Below are 13,128 nucleotides of genomic sequence, written 5' to 3'. Positions count from 1 at the left end.
TACTATATGCAAGCTACATGATTATCACAATGCATCGTTGCAACTCCCAAGTTAGTATCTCAACCAAGTGAACTGGCTAGTGATGGATGTAATGGCTCTATACTTTACTTCTATCGAGGAGCGGGATATAGTGGTTTGCTTCTTAGTCTCTCAAGAGATGAGTGACTTTCCAAGAAAAACACAACATCCTATTGTAGACTTTTTCATAAAAAAAACACAACATTCTATTGTAGACTTTCTCATAGTAGGACAACTAACAGAATCCACATCACAAAATCCAATAAACTTCAAATCATTTTGGGTTAGAAACAACAAGCCCTACCTAGGCCTTGAAAAACGTGAAGACAATGTGATTTTAAAAAACACACAAACTTTAAGTTCTTATATTTTAAATAAAAATTTACAATTTTAAAAATAAAATAGAAAATGTATCAAACATCAATTTAAGGTTTCATTACTTGGTTTTTTTTTTTTTTTTGGTTTTTTCTTCTTCTTTTTTTCTTTTTTTTTTTAATTTTAGTTTTGTTTATTTTTTGTCTAAAGTCACTTTCGGATTGGACCCAGATTTTATTTTTTAATTGTTTTGGGTAATCAGTGACGATGGGACTTAAGTGAATTTAATTTGGGATTCTCCCACTTACATACTTACATGTAGCCAACAATGTAGGACGACATATAATGTTGAAACATACAAAGGTCATTTGCATAAAGCCATCTACATAATTTAATTCAAATAAAATAAAAGAGAGAAGGTAAGTTGAACTGCCAAAATATAACTTTCAAGCATCTCCATTTCTACCCTCTCAATCTTTATATAATTTTAATTCTATTTTTTAATTGTTAAATAAATAAATAAATAAAATAAGCGAAATTAGTTACATGCTCCTTCATCTTCTTTCATACAATTCATTCAATATTTTACCCATTTATTCTTTTCAAACTAGGGATGTAAATTGAGTGGCTTGGATCGGATTGATAATTAACTCAAGTTCAATATAAGAATGAATTGTATATGTTCAAAGTTCAATCAAACACGATTTATAACTCAAAGTTCAATTCAAACATTTTTTTCCAAACCTCAAGTTGAAAGCGGGTTAAGCTTAAATTAGAGAAAAATGTATATGTTAAGTTCGGGTTAGGCAAGTTGATTCGAAAAAATAAAGTGTATAAGATATTAATAAGTCAAAAGAAAATTTATCCATGAAAGTATATATTTTATTGTATAGCTATTGATCTCATGAACATCAGATCCATCAATCTAATGCAATAATTTAGTACAAGATAAAAAATTTAATTTTAATAGATAGGAAGTTAATCTATCTATTTTTATATATAAAAAATTATTTAAGTATTAATTAAATTCTAAAATTTAATTAAAGTGTAAATATCATTAATTAAATAATATAATACAAAATTTAATTACTTATATATACAATTAAAGTGGTTAAATATTGGATTTCAACTAGGCTTAAATTGTTGAATGTCCTAACCCAAGGTTAGGTTGGTTGTTTTTGGGTAAGTCCACCCAAAATTCCAAAATGGACCACCTAAACCCATTTAAAATTGGTTTGTATTGGAAGGTACCTAAATTGCACCTCTCTTTCAAACATCCATTCATTTCACGATATATTTCTTGTTTTCTGTTTTAAAATAATAATTTTTAAATATTTACATTAAAAAAATTAATGGTTTTAAAAATAATGCCTCAATTTTTTTAAAAAAAATTAAAGTGATTTTTTAAGTTTTAAAATAAATTCATTTTTTTTTTGTACAAAATGTTGTATTTTTATATATAAAAAAATTAATTCTAAAAATTAAAATTTTTGTTCTTGCAATGGGAACTTCATAATTCATTTCCCATGCCAATAAAAATAAAATAAAATTCTTGCAATTGCAAATCATAGCCACCAACCATCCTGCCAAAACCGAGGGATGATAATATGGTGGTTCATATCTCATCTTTTTATTTTTATTCTTATTTTTATTTAAAAACCAAATTTAAATAAGGCAAGATAGGCGTAGAAATTCTCAAACTCATCTACTTACGCTTTAACCTTTCTATTTTTACTTTTTACTTATAAAATTTTAAATGATATTAAAAATAAATACAATTTATAAATTAATAAATATTATAAATATTTATAATTTTTTTTATTAAAAGTAATATTTTTATATATATTAAAAAAAGTTTTAAAATAAAAAAAAAATCGACAAAAATAAATTTTTATTTGATATTATTTATGGGTTTAAAAAAAAATTTAGAATCCATCCCAAATTCGTTTATATATATTTTTTTTAAATCATATCAAGATGAATTGGAGTGACATGAAATATACCCGAAAAAACCCGTTCAATTGGTATGCCAAGGTTAGAGCTCTCATGACTTCGGCAAAAACTTTGAGAGTACTTCAACTACAAAGAGAAAGCTCATACCCAAAGGTCATTCAGTAGAAATTAAGTCAATAGAGAATGAACAACTTGCCTTCTACACCTAGTGGGTCTTTTACTACAAAGACAAATTGTATAATGATGAACAACTTGCTTTTATTTGGAAGAAGTGTTTCCTCATAATAAAAGCTTTAGTGGGGGGACGATTCTTTGGGCTAGCAAAGTCAACGGATTTTGAAAACAACAACATACTTTCAAAAAGATATTTTTGTAATACATTGGTTTAAAACTATTTTCAAGTACACACTATTTTTTCATACATTAATAAAAAAATTATTTTTTGAAAATATAATTATAATATAAGTATAGAAGTTGTTTTTTAAAATTTGGTATTGTCCTATTTTAGAATGTGTTTCATAACTATTTTCAAAAACAATTATGTAAAATATTTTGTGAGAATAGTTTTTAAAAACTGATTTATAATGTTTTGTATAATAAACAAGTTTTTGGGAATTTGAAATGTTTTTAATGTATTTTAATATTTTTCAATATTGTGGACCCCGTATTTTCGCTTGATGCGTTCCCACTCGATGACAAAACTCGCTTTTTATTTGAAAAATGATTTATTTATTAAGAAAATGACTTGGAGTTGCGACTTATTTTTGTTTTATTTTTAAATGGTAAATAAAATAAGAAAGAAAACCCTAAGTGCGACTGCTTATTTGGAAAATGTGATATGCGAAAAACCAAATCGGGGCTCGAGGGTCAGGTTACTATTTGGGAAGGTACGGTAAAAACCATATCATCATTCTAAGTTGCTAAAAATGAGTCTCTACTAATAAAATGAAGTACCTGTGATAATTGGTTGATTAAACGTGGATACCAAAAGATGATCATACATTGGGAGCCAAAACAAAGCGTAGAGAATGGTCAGAGTGAGAGTGGGTGCGTACCTTAGCAACAAGCGAATAATGTGCTATCATGAAATGAGGTTAGTGTACAAGAATGAACATAAAATATATCACATGCATCACCAAATAGAATATGAAATCACCTATAGCACCCATGACATTTCACTCAAGTTTATTTTTATTTTAAGTAAAACTTATTTGAAAGTGTAAAATTGAAAGATGAAAATAGAATAACAAGTTAAAAGCATAGAAAAGAAAGTAGAAGATGACAGAAGGATATAATGTGGTTCGACAATTTGCTTACATCCACGAAGGGGAGAAAATTTTTTTTTTCACTATTATAGAGCTATCAAAGAATGACTCCAAAATAAATATAAGATAATGTTATACTTTTGGTTAAGTCAACAATCATAAAAAAAAAAAATTAATAGAAATAATTAGAGCAAATCAAGGTAAATCCCCCAAAATCAACCATTAAATGGGAAACAAATGTTCAACTCTGAATTTTACTCATTTGGAAATATGATTTGATTTTCTTTCTATCTCACTTTTAATACCCTCTTCAAGTTGGAGCATGAATATGGATGATGTGTAACTTATAATGATGAGAATGAAACAGAGTTGTTCACAAACGTTTGGTAAAAATGTCTACAACTTGAAGATGAGAAGAGGTGAAAATGGTATACATATCTTCAAATTGAATTTTCTCTCTAACCAAATGACAATCTAACTCAATGTGTTTTGTTCGCTCATGAAATACGGGGTTTACTACTATATGCATACTACACGATTATCACAATGCATCTTTGCAACTCCCAAGTTAGCATCTCAACGAAGTGAACTCGCTAGTGATATATGTCATGGCTCTATACTTTGCTTCTATTGAGGAGCAGGATACAGTGGTTTGCTTCTTAGTCTCTCAAGAGACAAGTGACTTTCAAAGAAAAACACAACATCTTATAATAAACTTTCTCATAGTAAGACAACAAACCCAATCCACATCACAAAATATAATAAACTTCAAATCATTTTGGGCTAGGAACAACAAGCCCTAGCTAGGTCTTCCTTTCAAATATTGTAAAACGCGAAGAGCGACGTCATAATGTGATTTTAAAAAACACAGAAATTTTAAGTTCTTATATTTTAAATAAAAATTTATAATTTTAAAAATAAAATAGAAAATGTATCAAACATCAATTTAAGGTTTAATTACTTGTTTTTTTTTTTTCGGTTTTTTCTTTTTTTAATTTTAGTTTTGTTTATTTTTTTTGTCTAAGGTCACTTTCGGATGGGACCCAGATTTTATTTTTTAATTGTTTGGGTAATCAGTGATGATGGGACTTAAGTGAATTTAATTTGGGATTCTCCCACTTACATGCTTACATGTAGCCAACAATGTAGGACGACATATAATGTTCACACATACAAAGGCTATTTGCATAAAGCCATTTTACATAATTTAATTCAAATAAAATAAAAGAAAGAGAAGGGAAGTTGAACTGCCAAAATATAACTTTCAAGCATCTCCATTTCTACCCTCTCAATCTTTATATAATTTTTAATTCTATTTTTTAATTGTTAAATAAATAAATAAATAAAATAAGCCAAATTAGTTACATGCCCCTTCATCTTCTTTCATACAATTCATTCAATATTTTATCCATCTATTCTTCTCAAACTAGGGATGAAAATTGAGTGGCTTGGATCGGATTGATAACTAACCCAAGTTCAATATAAGAATAAATTGCATATGTTCAAAGTTCAATTCAAACATTTTTTTTCCAAACCTCAAGTTGAAAGCAGGTTAAGCTTGAATTAGAAAAAAATGTATGTGTTAAATTCAGGTTAAGCAAGTCACATGGATTAGTCAGATCAAAATTTGGGTTGGATCAAATTGCATTGCATTGCCTTTCGAAAAATAAAGTGTATAAGATATTATTAAGTCAAAAGAAAGTTTATTCTTATAAGCATATATTTTATCATATAGCTATTGATATCATGAACATTAGATCCATCAATCTAATGTGATAATTTAGTACAAGATAAAAAATTTAATTTTAATAGATAAGAAGTTAATCTATCTATTTTTATATAAAAAAAATATTTAAGTATTAACTAAATTCTAAAATTTAATTAAAGTGTAAATATCACTAATTAAATAATATAATACAAAATTTACTTACTTATAATTACTTATATATACAATTAAAGTGGTTAAATAGTGGATTTCAACTAGGTTTAAGTTGTTGGATGTCCTGACCCAAGTTTAGGTTGGTTGTTTTTGCCTAATTCCACCCAAAATTCCAAAAAGGAACACCTACACCCATTTAAAATTGGTTTGTATTGGAAGGTACCTAAATTGCACCTCTCTTTCAAACATCTATTCATTTCTAGATATATTTCTTGTTTTCTGTTTTTAAAATAATAATTTTTAAATATTTACATAAAAAAAATTAATGGTTTTAAAAATTATTTTAAAAATAATGTGTCAAACTTTTAAAAAAAATTAAAGCGATTTTTTAAGTTATAAAATAAATTCTTTTTTTTTTGTACAAAATGTTGTATTTTTATATATAAAAAATTAATTCTAAGAATAAAAATTTTTGTTCTTGCAATGGGAACTTCATAATTCATTTCCCACATTAATAAAAATAAAATAAAATAAATCTTGCAATTGCAAACCATAGCCACCAACCATCCTGCCAAAACCCAGAGATGATAATATGGTGGTTCATAACGGAATATATCTATCTCAATTCTATCCCGTCTATGTATTTTTATTTAAAAACCAAATTTAAATAAGGCAAGATAGGCATGGAAATTCCCAAACTCATCTACTTACGTTTTAACCTTTCTATTTTTACTTTTTACTTATAAAATTTTAAATGATATTAAAAATAAATACAATTTATAAATTAATAAATATTATAAATATTTATAATTTTTTTATTAAAAGTTATATTTTTATATATATTTAAAAAAGTTTTAAAATGAAAAAAAAATCAACAAAAATAATTTTTTATTTGATATTATTTATGGGTTTAAAAAAAAAATTAGAATCCATCCCAAATTCGTTTATATTTTTTTTTCTAAATCATATCAAGATGGATCGGAGTGATATGAAATATACCTGAAAAAACCCGTACAATTGGTATGCTAAGGTTAGAGCTCTCATGACGTCGGCAAAAACTTTGAGAGTACTTCAACTACAAAGAGAAAGCTCATACCCAAAGGTCATTCAGTAGAAATTAAGTCAATAGAGAATGAACAACTTGCCTTCTACACCTAGTGGGTCTTTTACTACAAAGACAAATTGTATAATGATGAACAACTTGCTTTTATTTTGAACAAGTGTTTCCTCATAATAAAAGCTTTAGTGGGGGGACGATTCTTTGGGCTAGCAAAGTCAACGGATTTTGAAAACAACAACATGCTTTCAAAAAGATATTTTTGTAATACATTGGATTAAAACTATTTTCAAGTCCACACTATTTTTTCATACATTAATAAAAAATTATTTTTTGAAAATATAATTCTAATATAAGTATAGAAGTTGTTTTCTAAAATTTGGTATTGTCCTATTTGAATGTGTTTCATAACTATTTTTAAAAACAATTCTCTAAAATATTTTGTGAGAATAGTTTTTAAAAATTGATTTATAATGTTTTGTATAATAAACAAGTTTTTGGGAATTTGAAATGTTTTTAATGTATTTTAATATTTTTTAATATGTTTTAAAAATAAAATTTGTTTTACTTTATTTTAATTATTTTATATATTTATATAATTATTTATTTATAATAACCTTTAAATAATAAGTGAAAACCAATGTTTTCAGAACGGTTCCATCTGATTTGATTTTTAAAATATTAAAAATTATAAAATAATTTTGTACTTATCAAACGGATTTTTCTTTTTTCTTTTGTTTTTGGAGAAGAGAGACATTTCTGTTTTAAAAATTATTGAATTTGTTTTAAGATGCCAATATTACAGGACATGAAAGCCCACGAGAAGGGGTAAAATGGTCATTTGGCAACATTTATATTGCATAGGGACTCAATTTGACAGGGATTACCACTCCCACTTTATGTCTTTGTTTGGACGAGGTCGTGCAACAGAGGTAGTGCGGGGGAGAAAAACGGATGTTGTATTTAACAGCCCTTTGATAATGTCCACGGATGTTCAAATATTATTCCGTAGACCAAAGCCAATTCCGTCAAAAACTTATTTGGATCAATTTTGGACTCAAAATAGTTGTTTTGGTAATTTAATTTGTTATCAAAAAGTGAGATCTGTTTGGTTGTTTTCGAAAATAGTTCTAAAATGTAGTTTTTTTAAAATAGTTTTGGAAAACCGTTTTTTAATGTTTTATAACACAAAATCTATTTAAAAATTTGAAATATTTTTCATATGTTTTTAATATTTTTTTTAAAATAATTTTCATGTATAATGCTTTATTTTTAATCATTCTATGTATTTCTATGACTATTTTTTTAAATCATTCTCATAAAATAAGTGAAAACAATTAAAAAAAGTTCTCACCATATTTTTTATTTTTAAGATCAAAAAACATAAAATAGTTTTTTATTATCTAATGTAGTTGTCAAACTAATCGTAAAAGAATAAAAACACAATGCTCTACCAAAGCAAATTATTTTTCAAAATTGAGCTCACAAATAATTCTTCTTTTTTTAAGAATAACAAAATATTATTTTTAAAAATTCTTTTTAATTTAAAAAACCATTTAACATTCACCTCAACAAAACCCTAATTTTTTTTTATCATATTTATTTTAGGTTATGTTTGATTCCTAGAAAGTATTTAGGAAAGAAAAAAAATTACTAAAGAAAATTGTTTTTTTTCTATTTGGTTTCATTATAAAAAATATAAAAAAAAAATCAAATATAATTATAAATTTATGCATTTTAAAATTATTGAATTTTTGTATAATCGAAAAAAATAAAGTTATATTTCTCTCCCAAAAAAAATACTAAGAAAAAAAAATATATAAAAAAAATAATTTTTTTCATATTTGATTGTCCTGTTAAAAATGTCAAAGTAAATCAAATATAATTAAAACTAGTTAAAAACTTATATATTTTTAAATTATTTAATTTTTATATCATTGAGTTAAAATAAGTAAAATTTTAAATTATTTAATTTTTATATCATTGAGTTAAAATAAGTAAAATAAGTTTAAAGTAACAAATAAAAATAATTTACCAATTTTTAATTTTTTTTTAATTTTATTCACTTTTTATTTAATCCTACTTTTCCTTTATATTTTTTTTCGTTTACATTTTTCTTCAAAATTTTCTAGAACCAAATATAGACTAAGTACAATAAATTTAAAAAAATATATAAAAATAATTTATTACTTTTAAATTTATTTTTTATTTTCCTTCATTTTCTCTTCTTATTTTCTTTCTTTTAATTTTCCCGAACCATGCCTTTGATTATTTTCTGGTAGCATATCAAAAATATAATATTTAATAAAAATAGCCACGTTGGAAAAAGCAAAAAAAAAAAAATACTATTTTTAATAAATAGAAAGTGGAAGGGAGAAATAAATGTGAATGGGACGTTAGCTAATAATAATAAGGTGCGGTAAACAAACCTTATCTAGAGGCAGATGTCAACACGCCTAAAACTACAAAAGCATATACTGAGTCTTATCTAATAATTCAAAAGCCACTGAATGAATCTAAAGCTGAATGCATGCATTCACCTGGGTCTTGGAGTCTTGGAGTAGTAGGTGGGCTGTCCAACACTCCCAATTTCTTTGTCCTCATTTAAGCTTTTCATCCATAAATGAGCTTACCTATGAATGACAAACGATGACAATCATCGGGTTCGGAACGAGTGGCCCCCATATCAACCTTTCTTGATAAACTACTAAAAATCATTAGTAGGATTTGTTTTTTTAGAACTTTAAACTAAATAGTAATTAATAATATTAAATATTAATTTATTTGTTTTTATAATATTTTATTATCATATAAAAAACCAAAAAAACTAATATTTTTTTTCTATTTAAAAAAAGTTAAATACTTTGATTTTTTTTATTCAACTAAAATTTTATAATAAATAAAAAAAATAAAAAATCAAATTTAAAGTCTATAAACAAATTATTTAAAGCAAATAGTTAAAAAAACAAACACCATTTATTTTATCACTCTCGATTTTTTTTTTAAATAATTTAATATCACAACTTAAAATTAAAAACAACTTTAAATATCAAATTAAAATAATAAACTTATTCTTACTTAAATATAAAATTATGTTTAAAATTGATATAAATTAAATCATTAAGTTGTTAAATTGATTTACTAATCACCCAAATTCTTTAAAGAATCCTTCGATACTAAGTACATTTTCTAAGTTTATATTCATATGTTAAATGTAAAAAAAACTACACTTTTTTTTTGTTTTTAAATTAAAAACCTTTTTAAAAAAGTAGAATATTTTAAATATATATATATATATATATATAAATTTATCTTATATTTTTAAATTATTTAAAAAATTTAAATTTGAGATAGCAAGTTTTAAAAAGTTTCTAAAAGTTCTTTTACATAATATACAAATTATTATTATTTTTCGATTTTAAAAAAAAAATGTTTCCAATATTAAACTATTCTCCAACCTCTAAATAAAAAAACCTTCTTAACTTTATAATGTGTAATGTTAATGAGGGAGCTAAATTGTAAATCTATGAAGATGAGTATAGTACGGATGGAATGACAACATCCGTACATATACAAATGTGGAAATGTCTTCCACGTTTCAACCACCTATACCGGCAGGCACGTAATTGTTTTTTATAACGGTTTTTTGTTTTACGAATAAAAAATACAAAAAATATGTTTTTAATTTCTATTCTTGAAAACGGAAACAAAATATTTTTAAAAAACATCTTTTAATTATTTTATATTATTTTCACTTAATTTTCGATAAAAATAAAACATTCTATATAAATTTATTTTTAAAAATATTAAAAATATTTTAGATTTTTAAACAAACTTTTATTCTAAAAAATCAGATAATAATTTTTAGAAACTATTTTCAAAAATAATTTTTTTAAATTATTTTCAAAAACAGTTATTAAACAAGTCCCTAACAAGAGGGATGGAGAAACACTTCAATTATTATTATTAAACAAACTTCTTCACCCCTCTACAAACATTAAATGTTATTTTAATATCGAAAAACCAATATTTAAATTACATATACTATTTTATGAACATAACTCTCCCAAGCCCTTTTTATTTGTTGAGAAGTGTTCGATTAAGACTATATTAAAATTTGAAGTAAAAGGTAAAATAAAGAAAATAAAGAAAAAGTGAATGAAAATAAAAAATAAATTTAAAATTAATAAATTATTTTTATATATTTTTTAAAATTTATTTAACTTAATTTCCTTTATTATGGAAGGATTAAATAATTTTAAAATATATAAAATTATAATTATATTTGATTTTTTTTTTTTGTATTTCACGTGATGAAATCAAATATGAAAAAATAATTTTTCTAAATTTTTTTTTTATTACTTTTTTGGGAACCAAACATTGTCCAATAATATAAATTTATTTTTATAAAGAATATTTCTCAACTTGATATATTATTGTAATAATAGATTCTTATAAGAAAAATTATTAGAAATATTTTTATAAATATTTTAAGTAAAAAAAAGTTTTGAAATGAAAATGTGTTTATAAAAATAGTATTGTGTGATAAAAGATGTGAGGAAAAAACAAGAAATACCCAATGAAATGCGAAACTCGTAATTTAAGATGTGGATATAAGAATTGAGAAAATATGAACAGACCAAAATCTCGATTAGCTACATGTGAATTGTTTATTTTATGTTTTTAAACTATTTGTTATAATTTAACTCAAATAAAGAAATAAAAATAAAATTTGATATCATGAAATTTTTATTAAATATGAAGTTGTTTTTCATAATATTTTTTCTTTTTATATTTTAATAAACTTGATTTAATTTAAAATAGAAAATGATTTATAAGGAAGAAAAGAAAAATATTTAGAGATGACGAGACGTTGTTGTTGTGAGCAAGTGGGAAAGCAAAGCAGTGGTCAAAGTGCGTGCGGATAAAGGAGGGAAAAGACTGCGATGAGTTGGAGGCGGAGGCGGTGGAAAATGGAAATGGCTGTGAAAGATGCTAGTTAAAAAATTGCGGCCGATCCCTTGCTATTTCTCTCATTTTTTTTCTCTTGTTTCCTTTTCAAGTTTCAACCACCAGGCGCCACCCAACAATGGAAGTGAAACGTCGCACGGCTCGATCTCTAGTCGCCAGGCTCAGCTCCGTTTCTCAGCAAACAAGAACCGAGGCACTATGTGAGCTCCGCCTCATCTCCAAGCACGACCCCGACAGCCGCTGCTTCATCGCCGACGCCGGCGCTGTTCCCTACCTTTGCGAAACTCTTTACTCCGCCCTTCCCCTCGAACAAGAAAACGCTGCCGCCACCCTCCTCAACCTCTCCATCTCCAGCCGCCAACTCCTCATGTCCACGCGCGGTCTCCTCGACGCTCTCTCTCATGCTCTCCGCTCCCCCTCCTCCTCCCCCGCCGCCATCCAGGCATGCGCCGCCACCCTCTACAGCCTTCTTGTTGATGATGATTACCGCCCCATCATCGGAGCAAAGCGCGACATCGTCTACGCACTCGTGGACATTATACGTACCCCCCACGCGCCGCCAAGGTCCATCAAGGATGCCCTCAAGGCACTCTTCGGGATCTCCCTCTACCCGCTCAACCGCGCCTCCATGGTGGGGCTCGGCGCCGTGGCGGCGCTGTTCACGCTAGCTGTGAAGGACGGGCGCGTCGGAATCGTGGAGGACGCCACGGCGGTGATCGCGCAGATCGCCGGATGCGAGGAGGGTGGAGACGCGTTTCGGAAGGTCTCCGGAATTGGGATTTTGGTGGACTTGCTCGATCCTTCCACGGGATCAAGTATAAGGACCAAGGAGAATGCAGTGTCAGCGCTGTTGAATTTGGTGCAATGCGGAGGCGAGAGGATCGCCGGAGATATGAGGGAGGCGGGGATGGGGTTGTACGATGGCATTGCAGTCGTTGCAGATGGTGGAAGCCCCAAAGGGAAGAGCAAGGCCATTGCATTATTGAAGCTTCTAGATGGAGGGAGAGAACCTCGGTTTGCTTCAAATCCTGATCGTGAATATAGTTGAATTTTCATATAGCTATGTTTGATTTGTTGTAGCTTGCTCATCCTTTTTCCACTTCATTTTTTTTAGGGAATTCATGTGCTTTGTTGGGGTATATTGTACAAAATAGGGTCTTGAATTATATTGATATTTGAATGATTTCGAATAATTGTGTAACTCAAGTTATATTGCCTTGTAAATCGTCCAATTCAGATAGAAAACGACAGCTTTCATATATTTTCTTTGATTCCTCTGTTATTCTGTAGTTCTATGTTAGCATTTTCATAATCTCCAGTTTCCATGTTTGATTTCTTGAGCTTGAGGATGGTGTTTTAATGTTACACCCGTGTAGAAATTTTCATAGAAACCATCCATAGTTATTTGGGAATCTTACCTAAAAAGTACTTGTAGTGCAAAGATGAACTCCCTTGAATACCAATAAGCTACTGATCCCGTCAATTTAAAACCAATCTGACTACTAATATTTTGTGCTTCTGTAAATAATGAGGAAATGATTGATAGTTTTGTGTTATGTTTGGTTATGGGAAAGTACTAAGGAAAGGAAAAAAAAAAATGAAGGAAATTGATCTTATGATGTTTTTACTATGTAAAAGATAAAAGAAAATAAAATCATTTAGTCTTTATA

At 27.1% G+C, this 13,128-nt stretch overlaps 1 protein-coding gene across 1 annotated transcript; it reads left to right on the top strand.

The window, feature by feature from the left end:
• The first annotated feature begins 11,407 nt into the window (after positions 1–11,407).
• LOC100249738 (U-box domain-containing protein 11) lies at positions 11,408–12,719 on the top strand. The gene has a single exon (XM_002264366.5). It carries the CDS (start codon positions 11,577–11,579, stop codon positions 12,504–12,506), a length of 930 nt encoding a protein of 309 aa, XP_002264402.1. The 5' UTR covers positions 11,408–11,576; the 3' UTR covers positions 12,507–12,719.
• Positions 12,720–13,128: the final 409 nt, after the last annotated feature.

The sequence above is a fragment of the Vitis vinifera genome, chromosome 13, assembly GCF_030704535.1.
Source record: "Vitis vinifera cultivar Pinot Noir 40024 chromosome 13, ASM3070453v1".
Classification (NCBI taxonomy): Eukaryota; Viridiplantae; Streptophyta; class Magnoliopsida; order Vitales; family Vitaceae; genus Vitis; species Vitis vinifera.
This window is presented reverse-complemented; position numbering and strand designations above follow the sequence as displayed.